The 20,044-nt window shown below is 40.2% G+C and overlaps 1 protein-coding gene across 2 annotated transcripts in view; it reads left to right on the top strand.

The window, feature by feature from the left end:
• Window positions 1-5,683, top strand: part of LOC116810669 (plasma membrane ascorbate-dependent reductase CYBRD1) — a 34,947-nt gene extending 29,264 nt beyond the window's left edge. Inside the window, exons 3-4 of one of the 2 annotated variants that reach the window (XM_032755399.2) lie at window positions 907-1,061; window positions 2,080-5,683. In XM_032755399.2, the coding sequence (XP_032611290.1) occupies window positions 907-1,061; window positions 2,080-2,383 (459 nt within the window). In that variant the 3' untranslated portion in view covers window positions 2,384-5,683. The remainder of the gene's footprint in view (window positions 1-906; window positions 1,062-2,079) is intronic. The other variant, XM_032755400.2, reaches the window with a different exon arrangement.
• Window positions 5,684-20,044: the final 14,361 nt, after the last annotated feature.

Here is a 20,044-nt window from a genome sequence, read left to right as displayed (position 1 = left end):
CCCATTGGCCCTTGGATCTCAATCAAGAAAGCTGAACAGTGATGTTAGTGCTTTCTCCCCACTCTCCTCTCTTTTCATAATTGTTTTGCTAGGATGGTAGATCCTAAATAGGCATCTGAAAAAAAATGTTCCTTTACACTCAGTAATTCAGTAACCACAAAGTCATCTTTATCTTGTTGAAGAGAGGATACTTGATGGGCAAAGGTGTGGGGTGACAAAACCGTGAAAGCGTAACAGACTTCAGTTTATATAGGAACCTTGCTGTCTTCTCTGCAAAGATGTATCCCACTAGCGATTTAATCATCAAGGAAGTGAAGAAAACTTTTCTGCAGAATTCATCCTTTCTCATAAAACAAAAATCACCTTCTTTCCACATAGCTTTTTAGGTCGAACTGACTAAATTCTGTGTCCTAATGTACTTGGTTTTAGTGATTTAAAAAATATTTTCCTTCCCTTCCTACTTAGCAACCTTAGGAGATTGGTAAAAACAAACAAGTAAGTACCAGAATGTTCACTATAGTCGGATTAAGCATAGCAAAAACCAAAAAGAAACATCCATAGAGAACTGTATAAATAAATTGTTATAGCCTTAGGATATTAACCATTAAAAGGAATAAATTAGATAAATGTATAGGTATGAAAAAGATTTCCAAGACATTCTGTGAAGGGAAAAAAGCAAGATGCAGAACAATATGTATAGGGATAATAAATTTTCTGGAAGGATCCATGAGAAGGTGATAAAAGGGGTTACATTGGGTAGTGGAACTGGAGTGAGGAAACTTCATTTTCTACCCTTTGGTTCTATATGAAAGGTTTTCTCATATTACACATACTGCTTTTTAAATAATTTAAAATTAGTTTAAAACTTAAAATTAAATGATAACCTTTGCACTTTTTGGTATTTAGCTTCTTTCAGGTTTTTTAGTCTTTCTGCTTCCATGGGCTCCGCTTTCTCTCCGAGCATTTCTCATGCCCATACATGTTTATTCTGGACTTGTCATCTTTGGAACAGTGATTGCAACAGCACTTATGGGAGTGACAGAGAAACTGATTTTTTCCCTGTAAGTTGCATAGTCTTCTTAATTGTAATACTTAAGCCACAAAATGTTAAATACTTGTTCATTGGGAAAATGTAATATAAATATAACAAAATTTTTTAGATATTAAAATTTAAAAATATTTTAAAGAATTTGTTATATAGGTAATATGATATTACTAAAAGTTTAGAAGGACCAAAAAGTCTGACAAATTGTATTACTCTTACGAAACAACTATTGAAGTTAGACATTCCCTTTCAATCTTGTTGATATGCATGTTTTTATATCAATTGTAATTATAGTGTACATACATTTTTGTTTCATCCTTTTTAAAATTTCTAAGTGATACTGTTACTGGTGGAGGGTGTCCAGGTTCTTGGCGTTTTGAACAAAGAAGTGGACAAAACACACAAACAAAGCAAGTAAGGAATGAAGCGACAAAAGCAGAGAGTTACTGAAAATGAAAGTACACTCCACAGGGCGGGAGTGGCCTGAGCAGCCACTCAACGGCCCCGATACAGAATCTTCTTGGATCCAAATAGCCCCTGGAGGCTTCCCATTGGCCACTTGGTGTTCACTGCATTTAAATGAAGTAGCGGCCCGCAGTCAGTTTGATTGGTTGTAGAAAGCAACCAATCAGAGATACTTTCAATTTTCCATCTGCCATGCAGAAAAGCGGGGTTTGCAAAGGGAGTAGCCTCCGGTCCTTTTGCTACTTAGATGTGGAAAGTTGGGGTTTTCCTTTTGGTTTAGTTCTAGGAAGTCCGTGTGAACTGACCTGAGGTTGCCTGCCTCCAGACCCTAGCTGCCTCAAAACAAGTGTTACAGATGCTATATTATTTTCATATTTATTATTTTTAAATCAATTTCATTATATATTCCTGAGTGAATTGTAGCATAATTTATATTTCTCCTTAATAGCAAGCTTTGAGAGTTTACATTGAAACTGTACTTGTGTGCATTTTGAGCAGATAAATTCAAGACTGTTTTGCATGTTGCTGTATCATCCTGTTTGTAATTGGATACATCTCTTATTTCATAGGAGAGATCCTGCATACAGTACATTCCCACCAGAAGGGGTTTTCGTAAATACGCTTGGCCTTCTGATGCTGGTGTTCGGGGCCCTCATTTTTTGGATAGTCACCAGACCGCAATGGAAACGTCCTAAGGAGCCAGATTCTACCATTCTTCATCCAAATGGAGGCACTGAACAGGGAGCAAAAGGTTCCATGCCAGCCTACTCTGGCGACAACATGGACAAATCAGATTCAGAGTTAAACAATGAAGTAGCAGCAAGGAAAAGAAACTTAGCTCTGGATGAGGCTGGGCAGAGATCTACCATGTAAAATGTTGTAGAGATAGAGCCATATAACTTCACGTTTCAAAACTAGCTCTACAGTTTAGCTTCTCCTATTAGCCATATGATAATTGGGCTATGTAGTATCAATATTTACTTTAATCACAAAGGATGGTTTCTTGAAATAATTTGTATTGATTGAGGCCTATGAACTGAGCTGAATTGGAAAGGATGTGATTAATATAAATAATAGCAGATATAAATTATGGTTATGTTACCTTTATGTTGTTGAGGACCACACCATTAGCACGGTGCCTTGTGCAGAATAGATGCTCAATATGTGAATATGTGTCTACTAGTGGTTAATTGGATAAACTGGCAGCATCCCTGGCCTGTTGTCATGCAGTCATTTCCTGTTAATTCTGGGAGACAATGATTTCACAACTAGAGGGAAGCAGTCCTAAAAGTTTAAAATCTGATAATGAATATCTGGGACAGGGTTTAGATCATGATGCTACACAGATACCATGATGAGAGTATATTAAAGAAATTTAGGAAAGCACCTGGTTCCTTTCTCCCCATGCCTGCCTTCTGCTCCCTCCCCAGCTGGTTTGGGCTCAAATTGTCCCTGGAGACTAGGGTTTATGTTAGGGTATTGATAGATTAGAGCAGGTGGTTGAAGAGATCTTCTCTGGTTAGACTTGGAAGAATTTCCAAAACTGAAGTTAGCCGCAAGACTTCCCTAGGGTTGATGTACTTTATGATCCAGATGCTAAACCTCTTAGAATGAAAATATGCTTCAACACTTAAGTAGCATACACTGCCCTACAAACCTCAAAGAGCACTTTTCCCCAAGTTCTTGTTTTTATTTTTGAAAGTACTCACATGGCACTTACTATGCTCCAAACACTCCTCTAAGCACTTTACAAATATTAGCTCATTCAGTCCCCAGACAGACGGGATGAAGTAGATATTGTTACTGTTCCCATTTTACAGGTGAGAGATTTGAAGCCTGGGGAGGCTCGTAACTCACCCCAAGGTCACACGGCTCATACATGGTGGGACTGAGACTCAGATGCAGGCAGTCTGGCACCTCAGTCTGGATTCTAACCATTTCACTGTGCTATTTTTGTCTTGTACTACTTTGACCCACCCCTGAATAAACCTCAATTGCCGGAGTGGGGTGGAGTTATTAAAGGGATGCTTTTTACCTTTTGCTGTCTGCTGAGGCAGATTCCCCAGATAACCAAGGAAAAGGGGCCACCCATACCTGGAAATAGGCCATAGGGCCCCTACCACTGCCAACAAGCCATGGCCTACCTTGATACTTGTTTGATCTTAAAATTGTGTCTTGGTAACACAAAGATTTGGACAAGCACATCTGTAGCTTTCAAGCTAATTAATTGCAATATTTTTTTCTTCAGGATTTTAGCTGCTGAACAACTTTCAGTTTGGAGCTAAAAGGGACCTATCTCATGGTCTGCCCTTCCCTGGGGCAATAGCTAGGGTCTTCCCTAATTTTTATGGAATTTTAGGGGACATTTTGAGCTTTGGGTTCTCAGTAGTGAATTGAGACTTGGAGGTGACTTTTCTTGCTTGGAGTATCATCTCTGTCTGGGCTCTGGGCTGACAAATTAAAACCTAGAGTAGTGCTTATGCTGAAATGATACTTTTCATTTTTTGGTTGATTTTTTTGTCTTCCCTTCAATTTTAAACTGAAGCATTTTAATGTGGGTAGAAACTCTACACCAAATACACTAAACATTTTGGTGCTCAGTGGATTTCTTTTTAGGTAACTGGTACTTACTTCCGAAGACTGAATACAAGCCACACTCCATCATATCCCTTAAACGTCATGAAAAACCATTCAAGACCCCCTTGCTGCAACACTGTTCTCTTCTTCTCTACTAAATTCTATTTCCAAAATTGGTAATAGAGCCAGAAGGATCCCCAGTACCCAGCCCTCTGCCTGGCACAAAGTGTTAGGACAATTAAATTCAGTATGGGTAAAGCATGGTACAGTCTTGGTGCCATAGAAGGAGTAGTTGCATAGTCACACATCATTTGATAAGTTGGATGTTCTATTACATAGAGGTACACAAAATTCCAGGGTTTTTGGAGGAAAGGATTAGATAGTGACTAAGCTGCCAGAATTGAGGCGGCCATTCCTTTTTATATAGGCTAAGAAACAGGTTATCAGTGAAAAGTTAATTATGGCTTTGGCACTAGAATAGCTCTGTTGCAAAGTATTTAGGCACCCCTCATCTCAGCCCTTTATTTTATCTTTCATGCGGGCTAATGTGAGGATAATCTTACAGATATTATAGGAATTTCTTTTCTATCTTTATGAAAGCAATGCATATAAAATATATCTAGAAAACCTTTGTTTGAGACTCTTATTTAATGGGCTTTTGATTCTAATGATAATTGTACCTTTATCTTTCAAAAGCTGATATTTCCTACCTAAGCATCTCCCCAGAAAAATATCTCATTAAAAAGCCCACAAATAATAGGGAAGAAGAAAGCCTTAGGTATCAATTCCAAAACAGTGATTGAAATTTCCCAAAATAATTATGGCTTCTGTCATCTCCAGAAATAATCTGGCTTGGTTTACCCCATAATCTAATTTCAGAAAAGAAATCTTTATTTTAACACTCATCTGAATCAACATTAAAGCCTTTTCTCTCAAAGCGTTTATTGAGAAACTCAAATGAATATACTTTTTGAATTAATGTCATCAAAACTGTACGGCTTCCTGTGCTGCTTGTGTCAAATGGAACCTGCCCTCTAAAGCACTTTCTTTCCTTTACTTGTGTGGTTTCACGTAAACTGTGCTGTTTAGAAACATCTCAGACTTTACAAAGAAATGACAAAGAAGGCAATTGCACTTTTTAAGGGATACAGACAAGCAGTTTCTGTTTTCTAAAGGACAAAATATAGAGTGTATGTCATTTTTAATTAGATTCTTTCCCCGCTGAGTTGGAAATTCTAGTGCAGCACTGATTGACCACAGTTGCCAATTTAAAAGCACAAAGACAGAAGTAAAGCTTTATGCTAATTTTATTTCGATATGATAGAAAATTTATCCTGGTATGTCCTTTTTTAGATAACTCCAGCAGAAAACTGTAACTGCTATGTCTTTAGGAAAATGTAGAAGAAAGAACATTATTATTCTTTAATTCCTACGAGGTACTTGAAAACCTTAAGTGGAAAAGATTTCTATCTTTTTATCTTAGCGCATTTATGGAAAAAATATTAACTATCCTGAATATTTTATAATTTTGTAGGAAAAATATGTATCTATTTTTTCTTGACTTCTTTTTATATAGTAATAAAAGTTATTTTGGAAGCTCTTTGTGTGTTATCAATTTGTCTGGGGTAGCAGGGGTAGGCATTGTTGTGAAAGTTTCTTTGCTGTGGTTTTTGGTTTGTTTGTTTGTTTTTCAGCAGAGATAGTCTTTTTTCTGTTTCTTGATTATGTTAACTGAAAAGCCAGACTCTGTAATATATAATACATATTTTATAATATTTACTATTATATTATATAATATTTAAGATTTTATATATATAAAATTTTTCGCAGTAAAGAGTTTAATTAATGCAAAGCAGCCAAGCAGAAGGACTGGAGTTATCACTCAAATCAGTCTTCCTGAAGGCTCAGAGGTTAGGGTTTTTCAATGATAGTTTGGTGGGCAGGGGGCAAGGGAATGGATGCTGCTGATTGGTTGGGGATGCAATCATAGGTGTGTAGAAAACAATCCTCATGCACTGAGTCACCCTCTGGAGGGGGCCACAGGACCAATTAAGTCATGAGTCACAAGTCCAGGTGGGGTCAGCTCTTCACTACCTGACCAATCTTAGGTTCTACAATAGTGATGTTATCTATAGGAGCAACTGGGGAAGTCACAAATTTTGTGAACCCTGGCCACCTGACTCCTGAGCAGTAAGAGATTAGAGAAACTGATGCAAGTCAGGGGAGCCCCAGCGTGGAGCTTAGCCCATGTAGGTTTTTGGCTTTGCCCAGGAAAGAATTTAAGAGCAAGCCAGAGGTGGAAGAAAACAGCTTTACTGAAGAGGCAGTGTTACAGCACCATGACTGCTCCTGTAGAGCAGTGCTACCCCCTAGGCAGAGAGTAGCCTGTAAAATATTTTAAAGAGGTTTATTCTGAGCCAATACAAGTGTCAATGACCTGGGGAACACAGTCTCAAGAGGTCCTGAGAAAGTGTGCCCCAGCAGTCGGAATTACAGTTTGGTTTTAGATATTTTAGGGAAGCAGGAGTTATAGGGAAAGGCATAAATCAATGCATGGAAGGTAAGCAGTGGTTTGCCCCAAAAAGGTGGGATAACTTGAAACAGAAGCTTGGTTTATAGGTGGATTCAGAGACTAATATGCAATTGGTTAAAGGAATAGAGCTCTGTCTAAAAATTTGGAGTTGGCCGGGTGCAATGTCCCATGCCTGTAATCCTAGCACTTTGGGAGGCCGAGGTGTGAAGATCACTTAAGCCCAGGAGTTTAAGACGTGCCTGGGCAACAAAGTGAGACCCCATCTCTAAAAAAAACAAAATTAAGAAGTTATCTAGGTGTGGTGGCGTGTGCCTGTAGTTCCAGCTACTCAGGAGGCTGGGGTGGGAGGATCACTTAAGCCCAGGAAGTCAAGGCTGCAGTGAGCCATGATCATGTCACTGCACTCCAGCCTAAGTGACAGAGCAAGACCCTGTCTCAAAAAAAAATAAAAATTAAAAAATTTTAAAAAATTTGGGAGTCCATAGAAAGGAATATTTTAAGATAAGGAGCTCCATTAACCAATACACTGAATTGGGGTGAACTGTAAGGGTGTGTGACTTAACCCTTATCTGACATGGCCTTAAGTCCTGTATATAATTTGGTATTTTATTGGCATAAAGAGTCTATTTTGTTAGTTGTATGATCTCTATTTTAACATTAATGGTGGTCAGTTATACCTAAACTCCAAAAGGGAGGGGTTATCATGAAGGGTGTCTGACCTCCCTTCTGGTAGTAGCTGGGAATTCAGTTTTTAAGACTTTTCTGGGGTCGTTTTGGCCAAGAGGGAGTGTAGTCAGTGGGGGGTGGGAGGTGGGGTTAAGACTTTATTTTTAGTTTACAATAGAAAATGCTGTCCGATTTTTCTATAAAATGTATATTGGTACCATGCCTTTTACATTGCTACAAGTATCAGAAGACTGTTTGAATATCATCATGGTGTTCCCTTCCATACAAGATCCGAATTGGAGCCACACTCTGTAGTGTAGAAAGGTGCCAGAGATGTAGGCAGCCCACACAGATGCGGTTTCAGTTGGAAAATCATGAAAGAAGAGTCTATTAAAACTGCCAGTTATTACAGAACTCTGTGTTTATAGTACATAAATTATAATGGTACATCATTTATAATGGGTGAACTGGGTTTTTTCCAAATAAGAAAGAAGGTTAATTAGCATTCAAGTGGTGCCAAAACTCATCCACTCTTAATATGGTCACTCATTTAGCTCTTTTTCACCTACTTTTTGTTTCCATGGTATTTTATGCCATGTTGCTGTAATAACACCATAATACTATATGTCCTATTATCCAATAGAGCTATATTGTGTATGCATTGAATTTTTATGTTACATCATATTTTGTCACTAACATATTAATTTCAGAAGAATTGTATTTCATTTCAGATTTATCTTAATTGGCAAGTACTTTTAACACATATAACTCTATGGCTCAAGCAGATTACTATACAATTTTACATATATAAGTTCATTTAATTTAATTTACAGTTGCACTACATAACTACTACCTGTAGTCTATACTTAATAATTTGTTATTTTTGCTTATTCACATTTCTAGTTATCTATCCATCTCTTTATTCAAATATTTCCTCTTAAAATTTTTTTTTAGTTTCTTTTCTTTACTAATCATCTTAAATTTTTGACACATTTCAAAATATTGCAACATCAGTAAATTAGTGTGGCTGGCCATTCTTGGTTTGTTTACTATCATAGAAGGAAAACATTCAATATTTTATCACTAAATATGTCATTATGACCATCAGGTTGGGGACTTTTAATTTGCTGAGTTTTAAAATTTTAATCATGAATGGGTGTTAAATTGTATAAAATGATTTTATTTATTTATTTATTTTGAGACAGACAGAGTCTCACTCTGTCACCCAGGCTAGAGTGCAGTGGCACAATCTCAGCTCACTGCAACCTCTGCCTCCTGGGTTCAAGCCATTCTCCCACCTCAGCCTCCCAGGTAACTGGGATTACAGGCGCATGCCACCATGCCAGGCTAATCTTTGTATTTTAGTAGAGATGGGTTTCACAATGTTGGCCAGGCTGGTCTCAAACTCCTGAGCTGAACTGATCCACCTGCCTTGACCTCCCAAAATGCTGGAATTACAGGCGTGAGCCCCCAAGCCCAGCCTCTTCAGGTAGTTTTTTAAAAAATGTTTTGCCCAGAATTTTTAGTGGTTATCTGTAGGAAGTTTGTACCAACAGAAGCTAATGCCTCCAGTACTGGAAGCCAGAACTTTGTAACACTTTTAATTGCTAGTATGTAATGTGATTTTTCCAAGATAGGGAATATAATATACAGTATTTATAGTTATGATATTTTCCTAACTTACTTGATGAAGGAGTTTTTGTTTTTGTCTTTAATGGGACAGCTACAGAATCACTACTTTGCTCTGCTTTGGGAAAAGCTGGTCAAAGAACAGCTTTACTCAAGATGCCCTTACAACTTTTTGCTAAGTTACAGACTGTGCTTTTTATCCACTTAAATTTAATGTTTGCCTAATTATCATAGCTGCCTAAATCATACCTGCTTTAAATACCTTGCAATTAAAGGCAAGAGTTTGACCCTCCTTGTAAGGTAAGTATGGTAAGAGTATATTAAGTACTTGTGATCTCCACTTAAAAATGTTAAGCATCGAGGTTTGGGTTATTGGACAAGAGAAAAATTCTGCATATAAGATTGTATTCTGGCAGCTTGACACTTTGAGATGGAAATACGGACAAAACAAATTCATGCAAAAAATAGATACATGAAGCAAAAATCATCATGTAAAGGCAAAGGCATTTTTTACATCTACTACTGACCAGTTCAGTCTTTTGTCCCAAGTGAGCAATCTATTCATATTTCCCCAACTTTCTTTTTTTAAATTTGAAACTGTAGAACAATTGAAAAATGGTATAATAAAGACACATACTGTCTAACAGATTTAACAATTATTTACATTTTGCATTTGCTACATTTGATTTTTTTCTTTCCATCTCTTCCCTCTCACACAGTTTTTAAGGTAAGTTGCAGACATGATATCTCCTAGGAATAAATTAATTGCATTATATCATCTAATATCCACTTAAGGAAAGCATATAGATCTTGTCCCAGATGATGTCTTTGGAATAAATTAGTTCCCTCTTTAGTACAGAAATTATGTTCCCTTTCAGAAAAGAAGGGTGAAATAGAAGAGGAAAGCAGAGGGGACAAAAGAAGGAAAAGATTATGTGAAGTTAATAATGGTTATTAGTCCATAAAGTACATATGTACATAAAGCACTATTGTACAGGATACTATAGTATTCTAGTATACTATTAATATACTCTATGGGAATAGCAAATTATTCTAAGTAGTGGTTCTCTGCTAGGTTTAAGACAAATTTCTGCCCTGTAATAGCTACAATATGGTCATGAGGATCTGGTAAAACATACTCAAATATCCTCCCCAACTTTCTCCACCTTGCTAAATTCAGCATCTCCTCTAAAACTCAGATTTTAGAGCTTTTCAGCTCCTGCTTCACCTCCTTTGCCCCTACTCCCACCACACCTCAGTCTGGGTGGAATGTTTCTCCTCACAGCATTCAAAGAACTTGGTTCCTGGCTCTAGCCCATCTTTTTTTTTTTTTTTCAGTTGCAAGATTTAATAGAGTGAAAACAGAGCTTCCATAAAATGGGAGGAGACCCAAAGGGGGTTGCCGTTGCTGGCTCGAATGCCTGAGTTTATGTCCCAATCATTGTCCCTCCCCCTGTGCTGTCAGGTGATAGATGATCGGCTATTTCTTTACCTCCTGTTTTAGCCTAATTAGCATTTTAGTGAGCTCTCTTTACTACCTGACTGGTCGGGTGTGAGCTAAGTTGCAAGCCCTGTGCTTAAAGGTGGATGCAGTCACCTTCCCAGCTAGGCTTAGGGATTCTTAGTCGGCCTAGGAAATCCAGCTAGTCCTGTCTCTTAGTACTCCCTCTCAACAGGAAAACCCAAGTGCTGTTGGGGAGGTTGGCCGAAGACCGCTCTAACTGCTTCCTGCTGAATTGGGACGTAGTAGGGGTCGTGCAGTTGAGATTTCCTCGGGAGGGGTGTCTTCGATGTCATTAACATCAGAGCATGGGCTAGCAGGCCGGTCCAGGGGTCTGTGGTAGATATTAGTCATGGACTGCATCTGGGGCTCCAATTGAAGAACGATTTGTAGTTTTACAGTTTTGATTCTGGAAGAGACAAACTTAACAAGGAGGTTAAAGATACAGGGATTGAAATGTATGGCCTGCAGTGCAGAGGATTATTTCTTTGGCACACTTCACAGGCCCTGACTATCTGCTTGATAGTTTTGAAAAGGCCTGGTCCCATAAATAATGATTTGGCCATATGATGGGTGCTATCAATGCCTAAGTGAAAGATTTGGTGAAGGGTTTTAAGTAATTTCCATTGGTTAGCTGAAGGCAAAAGTATTTTCGCTTCTTCGGTGGCTAGCCATCCTGAGGGGAGGAAACTATGTCCTCGTGAGTTTCCCCATTCTATTTCTCCTGCTGAGTACAGAGGGGATTACCCCATACTAGGGGTCCTTCAACAAGCATTTCTAATGGAGAGTCCCACCTTGCGGCTCTTTTGGCCTCAATATCCACTTGGCGGTTCCCTTCCAATGACCCCGACAGTGTAAGACTGCCACCTCTTTAGGTTTCTGTACAGCCAATAATAATCTCCTAATGGCTTCCTGATGTTTGATAGGTGTTCCCTCGGAAGTTAGGAATTCCCTTTCTCTCCATATTGCTGCGTGGGCGTGGAGGACTAGGTAAGCATACTTAGAGTCTGTATATATATTTACTCTTTTTCCTTTTTACCCTTTTTCCTTCTCCTAATTCTAGTGCCAGAGTGAGGGTTATTAGTTCTGCCAGTTGAGCGCTAGTTCCTGGAGTGAGGGGATTACTTTCAAGTATTCCATTATCACTGACCACTGTATACCCCGCTTTTTGAAGTCCTTTTTCTACAAAGGAACTTCCATCAGTATACAAGTTGAGGTCAGGATCAGTCAAGGGAATCTCTAGAAGGTCCCCTCGAGTGGCGAAGGTTGGAGCAATTACTTGTTGACAGTTATGTTCTATTTTTTTCTTCATTGTCTGGAAGAAATGTGGCTGGATTAAGAGTTGCACAAGTGTGCAGTCGCAGCACTGGTCCCTCAAGTAATAGAACCTGATATTTAAGCAAATGGTTGTCTGACAGCCACAAGTCTCCACACAGTAAGATCTCTTCCCTGTATCATTTTAACTGCTTCAGATGCTAAGACTGCTACTGCTGCCACTACCAGTAAAAAATGAGGCCAACCCGTTGTCACTACATCAGTTTCCTTACTCAAGTATGCCATGGGTTGCAAGCTGGTCCCTCGGACCTGTGTAAGGACTCCTAGAGCTATTCCTGTTTTTTTCTGTTACATATAAGGAAAAGTCTTGCCCTCTTGGCAAGCTTAACACTGGGGCTTGGTTAGGGCCTTCTTTAGGGCCTGGAAAGCCGCTTCTGCTTCAGGTGTCCATCTTACTAAATGTGTATTGGCTTTCTGAGTTTTCTTAATTAGTGTATATAATGACCTGGCTATTTCGCCGTACCTGGGAATCCATATTCGGCAGAAGCCTGTTATGCCAAGGAACCCTCTTAGTTGCTTTAGTGTTTTGGGATGAGGATAAGCCAGTATAGGCTGGATATGTTTCTCACCAAGGGCAAAACTTCTGGCGAGTGTACCCTTTCTGCAGGAAGTAAAAATGGCCTTACTAAATAAATTAAATTTATGTTCAAGTACTATTTCTTTACGGCACCTGGGAACAAGCATTTCAAACAACTCCTTACCATTTATTCCCCTGGGTCCACATCTCTTCTTAAAGGAATGTGGACTTTCTTCCATGATTATCGGCTGCATGAAGAACTGTCTTGGAACCAAGAGAATATATCTTCATAGGATGCTAGGCTTCAGGGAGCTAGAATAGAGGAGTGGGGAGCACAAACTGAAAAGGGTTCCCCTCACTCACTACAGAGGCACAACCCGTAAGGCCAGCCATTCTGAGGACAGGCCAAACTGGGTGGGTGAGGATGCTGGATACGGGAGCAGTACAGGAGCACATGTCTGCCGACCTTTGTTCCTGTCAGAGGTAGCCCACAGGGCAGTGCTCGTTTGTATCACCAATCCATAAGAACACATTTTTGTTTTGTCAAAAAGACAATGGCTATAGAATTATCTGAAACCTGTTTTTTCAGATCTGACTAGAGTGAGTTAGCTACCATCACTTTCCTTCTGGTAGCCACTCAAGGGGCGTGATAGGCGAGTGAGGTTTATAAGAGTGAAAGGAAGAAGGCTCATGCAGGATTTGGCTGGCGAGTGTTCTATTAGGGTGAGAATTTTGGAAGGAGGAGTTTTCTGACTGACTTTCAAATACAGTTGGCAATCTGGTTGGTTGAATATCTACTGGTACATAACTAGGAAATTTCTAGGCTGAGTGGAATAGTATGAGTTTTTCTGTTTTAACTGGAAGAATATCTGGTTGTCAGCCTCAGGGTCAGAACTGTACATAAGCATTCCCTCAGTTTGGTGAATGTTATGGTAGAAATTAGTCTGAAGTCTAGTCCAAATAAATGTTTTCTATATTCTCATATCTATTTATATGAATCTTATCACATTAAGGCTAGACTGAGACATGTCATAAAATGGAGCTAAGGATACCTTAATATTGGTGGTTTTAAAATAGGTCCTCAAATTCTTTGACACTGTTTCCCATCAAAAGATGGAACCTTATTCTCCCCTCCTTAAACATGGGCCAGGCTTAGTGACTCACTTGTAAAAAATCGAAGACAAGACTGGTGCAGTGGCTCATGTCTGTAATCCCAGCACTTTGGGAGGCAAGGTTGAAGCCAGGAGTTCAAGACCAGCTTGGCCAACATAGCAAGACCCCATCTCTGCTAATAAAACAAAAATTAACCAGGCATGGTGGCACACACCTGTAATCCCAGCTACTCAGGAGGCTTAGGTGGGAGGATCACTTGAGCCCAGGAATGCAAGACTGCACCGAGCTATGATCTGCCACTTGCACTCCAGCCTCAGCAACTAACTTTTAACCCATAAAATATGGCAGAAGTGAATCTGTAAGATTTCTCCGAGGAGGTCACCAAAGGGGACACAGCTTTTGCCTTCTTCTCTTCTCTCTGGGGATGTTTACCTTCGGAACCCAGCCAGTACTGTGTGAAAAAGCCAAGGAGCCCCATGGAAAGGTCATGTGGAGGTGCTGTGGCCATAGGCCCTGCTGAGCTCCAAGCACCAACTGGCTAACCTGTGGGTAAGTGAGATTTCATATGATTCCAGCCATCAGCCTCAAGTCACCCCTGCTGATGCCAAGAGAAGCAAAGACAAACTGTCCTTCTCAAGCCCTGCCCAAATTACAAACTAATGAGCAAAATAAATGCAGTCATTGTGTTAAGGAACAAAGTTTAGAGTGATTTGCTATGCAGCAACAGGTAACCAGATATTGATATGCAAATGCCTACTCAGAATATCCACATTATCGGTCAGGTACAGTGGCTCATACCTATAATCCCAGCATTTCAGGAAACCAAGATGGGATCGTTTGAGACCAAGACCAGCCTCAGTAACACAGTGAGATCCCATTTCTATAAAAATTAAAAAATTAGCAGGGTGCAGTGGCACATACCTGTGGTTCCAGCCACTTGGGAGGTTGAGGTGGGAGGATTGTTGAGCCGAGCTGGTTGAAGTTGCAGCGAGCCATGATCATGCTACTGCACTCCAGCCTAGGTAACAGAGCAAGATCCCGTCTCCAAAGAAAGAAAGGAAAAGAAATTCACATACTGAAATAAAATCTTGCAGCAGTTGGAACATTTTATATATTCTGAATTACAATGGCTTCATGGTCCCCAGCTTTATCACTTACTAATTGTGGGACCTTCAGCAAGTCAGTCTCCTGAGCTTTAGTTTCTGTAGCTGTAAAGTGAAGATTAGAATACCTGTCATTTTAATTTTCCAGCTTTATCGAGGCATAATTGACATATAAAACTATATATATATTCTTTTTCTCTTTCTCTCTTTCTCTCTTTCTTTCTTTCTTTTTTTCTTTCTTTCTTTCTTTTTTTTGAAATGGGGTCTTGATCTGTTGCCCAGGGTGGAGTGAAGTGGCACAACCACAGCTCACTACAGCCTTGACCTCCTGAGTGCAAACAATCCTCCTGCCTCAGCCTCCCAAAGTGCTGGGGTTACAGATGTGTGCCACCATGCCTGGCCAAAATTATATATATTTAAGGAGTACAGTGTGATGACCAATATACTATACATTGTGAAATGATTACCACAGTCAAGTTAGTTAACACATTCATCACCTACAAAGCCTACCATTTGTGTGTATGTTTAGTGAGAACACTTAAGATCTACTCTCTTAGCAAGTTTTAAGTACACAATACCGTATCGTTAACTAGAGTTATAGGACTTTCTCCTTAGTTCAGCTGAAAGCCTAGTTCCTGTCACATGGCCATGAGAGATTAGGTTCACAGACAATTTGGAGGATGAGAAAAATGGAATTTATTAGGCAAAAAGAAAAAAAAAAAAGGGAAACGGACTCTCAGCAGAGTAAGAGTCCTGCTAGCTGGTTTTCCAGAATCACAGATTGAATTCCAGGTTCCACCCTGGAACTAGAGAGGCCAGGCTCCTCCCTGCCTGCAAACGGAGCGAAATTCCAGAGGCTCCACCCCAGTGCACACTCCTTGGCTGTCTCAGTCACCATGTTGTATATCAGTACTTGTCTTATGTTAGAAAATCAATTATGAAAGCCATGTAGCAAGAAGAAAAATGGTAATATATTGTAGGCTATTGTTCTGTGAAATGGCCATATATGCAAAGCTGCTCTCAAATGCGGAAGAGCCAAGAAACCAAAGAAGGTGGCCGACAAATCCAGTGCGTCGGTAAAGGGTATTTTATTGGGGAACTTACAGACAGAAGCGTGGTCTTGGGCAGCAGCAAGACAGGCAGATCTCTGCACTGTTACTCCCCAGACCTAGGGCTGATGTACCATGGGGAAAAAGTATACGTGCTCCAGCAAGACAATGAAAGGCAACTCTCTAGAACAGGCAAGAAGGCTGTGCGTCATATCCTATAATTTGTGTGACAACATCAAAGTTGACATGTTCTTACTCTAAGGACAGCAAATAAAGTAGGAAGCAGGAGGCATTCACGGGACTGGAGGTAATCAGAAGTCAACCTGACAGGTTAGCATCCAAGAGGGAGCCACTTCTGTCTCTACAGTTATAATGCTAGAATCAAATGATTACAACTGTAAGTGTGTACAGAAGAGAAGTAGAGGGATTAGAGGAGTGAGTGGGGATGATTTTTTCTTCCATTACCCAAATTTTCTGTAATATTTTTACTTTAGTAATCCAAAGAAATGCATATATTTAAAAATTTTTATGGTGCATTCCCAGTCCAAACCCAGTTAGTTCTTTTCACTGACCTCCTTTCCTGTTAAATTGGCTAAAGTGGCTTGGAAGAGGAGCAGGGATGAAGCAGTATCCTATTTCTTGGAGCTTAGGGATCAAGAGAGAATTAACTCTAGGACCCAGATTGCCTGCCTTCCCAACTGATGTCCAATTCCTTGCCCTGTAACCCTCCAACACTAGTTAGTGCTCACCTATATAAACTGAGTATTGGATCCAGTGCCACATTAAATGCCCATTATTTGTGTAAGCAGAAGTTGCAGCTATCTGAGCTTAGAGGCGATGTCATCCAATGGTTGGAGGAGTTGGTAAAAATGCATGGGTTGGACACCTACCTCCACCATGTATTGCCTGGGGGCTTGGCAGGTGTAATTAAGGACCTCAAGGTGAGATCATTCTGGATCAGGTGGGCCCTAAATCCAATGACAAGTGTCCTTCTAAGACAGGAAGACACAACAGAGAGCAGGAGGCCATGTGAAGACAGAAACAGAGATTCACAAGTCAAGGAATGCCTCGGGCCACCCGAAGCTGGAAGAAGGAAGGAACACATTCTTCCTTAGAGCCCCAGAGAGAGCCCAGCCCAGCCCACCCCTTGATTTCAGAGTTCTGGCCTCCAGAACTCTGAGATAATAAATTTTCATTTTAGTAAGTCACCCAGTTTGTGGTTGTTTGCTATGACAATTCTGGGAAATTAATATGATGGATGGGTCTCACAATCCTAACACTGAATGAAAAAAATCCGAGTTACAGAAAACAAGGATACCATCTCAACAGCGTTTCAGAAACGTGAAACCCATACGTTGTACCATTTAGGAATACATATGTATTGGCAAAAGCATAACGAAACAAACGGGAATGATGAACACCAAATTTCGAGAAGTGGAAACTGTAAAGAGAATGAAGGGAATATAGCTGAGGAGGCACAAAGTCTTCACCTGTTTGGATAATAATGCGTTTCCCAAGCTGAGTGGCAGAGTCAAGTAGGATCAGTATCATAGGTTTACACCTTTGTGTAGGACTTAACTATTTCATTATAATAAAATTTAAAAGGGAAGAAATGAAAAAGGACAAAAAGGAAGGTTAATAGCACATTGAAGGTGGGGGAGCTTCTTTCTTGGATAAACATACAACCATTCAAGGTCAAAGCAGGATGATTTGGTGCATATGTATCTCCTGCTACTTAATAACCAGGTGAAATTCACTTTGTTAATATTCAGTGTTCTGATGTTGCTTATAAATAATTCCAACAGTAACCTTTTCATTAGAAAAACACCTGTACAGTGCCAACTCAGATTACTCCCTGTGGATATTGCTTAGCTAAAAATTAATATATCATACTTTCTAGAATGACAGACTGTGGGCTGGAATAAGAGAAAACAGTCATTTATAAGATGGAGTAATTATTGGAGGATCCAGGTACCATTTACTGACTTTTTTTCTTTATCCTCAAGCCAACAAAATTATCGAGTCCACATTCTCAGAGTCTTTTATTGGCCTTAATCTTAGGTTGTCTATCAAAAACAATATTTCTGTGGGTTAATAAACACCACAAACCCATAATAAACTACACGGGCCCCTGGTCTTCCTAGGTAATAAGTGAGCTAAGCTGAAGACCATCAAAGTGGGCTGTCTAGCGCTTGCTACCACGGCGTGGCTGAGGCCTCCTCGCTGGCTGCACTACCTATAATATGCACGAGGTGGCAGCAACGTCACGGCCGCCAGCCCGGGGCCTCCACGGGCGACTGAGGCTGCGCAGTTGACTTCCTCATCACCAACAGGGCGGTCTTGGTTTCAAAACCAGATCTGGTTGTTTCTTTGAGCGCTAGGATTTAGACAAACATTGTGATTATTTTCAATTAAAAATTATTCATGCCAATCATACAACCATAATTCGATATCTAGCATAAGCAGCCTTCTCTTTCCTTTTTTTTTTCTTTGTTTTTTGGACACTCGATGGTGAAATGCTTCATTACTTTAAAAACATGCCCAGGCCAAACGATGGGGACTCTAAAAAGATCAGCGGTTTGCCAGGGGTTGGGGAGGAGGGAGATGAATAGGTGGAGCACGGAGGATTTTTAAGGCAGTGAAAATACTCTGTATTATAGCATAATGAGTTCTATGTAGTTATACATTTGTCCAAACACACAGAATGTACACCATAAAGAGTGAACACATATAATCCCAGCGCTTGGGACTAAGGTAAATTGTGGACTTTGGATGATAAGGTAACAAATGTACCCTCTGGGGAATGTTGATAACGGGGGAGGCAGTGCATATGCAGGGCAGGGGTGGGGATATGGGAAATCTCTGTACCTTCTACTCGATTTTGCTGTAAACATAAAACTGCTCTAAAAAAAATAAAATCTTTTAAAAATGCCTATTTCCAAAAGTGTGCTAGGTATGTCAACATTTAAAAAATAATGACAATTATATAGGAAAGGTACCCTGAAAATCTATATCTACAGTATTCAGAGAGAAACAGTCTTCCAAATAATTAGCATTTTATGAAGGACAGAATCATTTGACAGCAGGTAAATTACAACTGGCTCCAGCCGTCTCTTCTTGTAGGGCACTATTGCTAAAATTCAGAATCAGCTGAGAAATGGCACATCAAGGCTGTGTCTTTCTGTGCCAGATTTGGAAGCTCTGAACCCTTGACAGCCCGACTTCTGAAGGATGATTAGATGGTGGCCTTCAGAATTTTCTCAGTAGATGCTGCCTAATTTTCTGCCTCATTTTGTGGAATTTAGGATGTCTCTTCTGTATAATGAACTTAATACCACTCCTACAGACCTACGGGTTACTGTGAGACTCAAAGGGAATAATCTAGATTCTCAATAAATATTTGTTGAATAAATGATGATGAGAGGACTTTAAAAACTGTACTTTTATAGACTACCAAAAATACATAATCATAGAGTTTTGTAACTGTGATATAATGAGAAATATGTATTTGTTCTATCTCCAATTCCTGGCACAGAGCTTCTAAAACCCTTGGAATTTTCCAAGTGATGGGGTGAGAGGAGGGTCTTTTGTTCTTCATAATAAGCATTTCAACCACACCTGAGTCCACCACACCTGAGTCCATCACACCTGAGTCCACCACACCTGAGTCCACTTTAGAGGCTGGGGCTGGTTGCCAGAGGAACCCACCATGTGATTAGAGGGTTGGAACTTTCAGTCCCACTCCCAGACCTCTGGGGAGGGAAGAGAGAGGGTGGCCATTGAGTTCAGTCACAAATGGCCAATGATTTAATCAATCATGCCTACGTAGCGGAGCCTCCATAACCACTCTAGATGATGGGGTTTGGAGAGCTTCCGGGTTGAATATATCCATGTGACAGGAGGGTGGTGCACCCCAGACTGTATAGGGACAAAAGCTCCTATGTTTAGGATACTTCCCGACCGCCCTCTAGGTACCTCTTCATCTGACTGTTCATTTGTTTTCTTCACTATATCCTTTATAATAATCTGGCAATAGTAAAGTGTTTCCCTAAGTTCTGTGTGCCGGCGAGGTGTCAGAGCCCCGGCATCGGAAAGTGGTTGACTCCTGGTTTGGTAGCTTTACTGACAACAGTATAGGTTTGAAAAAAGAAAGAAGACCGGGCACGGTGGCTCATGCCTGTAATCCCAGCACTTTGGGAGGCCAAGGAGGGCAGATCACCTGAGGTCGGGAGTTTGAGACCAGCCCGACCAACATGGAGAAACACCGTCTCTACAAAAAATACAAAAGAATTAGCCGGGCGTGATGGTGCATGCCTGTAATCCCGGCCACTCGGGAGGCTGAGGTAGGAGAATCACTTGAACCCGGGAGGCGGAGGTTGCGATGAGCTGAGATTCTGCCATTACACTCCAGCCTGGGCAACAAGAGTGAAACTCCGTCTCAAAAAAAAAAAAAAGAAGAAAGAAAGAACACTGCAGAAGAGTGCCGTGGGGCATCTCAGCAAGAGGACTGA

This window comes from Hylobates moloch, unplaced genomic scaffold, assembly GCF_009828535.3.
Source record: "Hylobates moloch isolate HMO894 unplaced genomic scaffold, HMol_V3 SCAFFOLD_1, whole genome shotgun sequence".
Taxonomy (NCBI): Eukaryota; Metazoa; Chordata; class Mammalia; order Primates; family Hylobatidae; genus Hylobates; species Hylobates moloch.
This window is presented reverse-complemented; position numbering and strand designations above follow the sequence as displayed.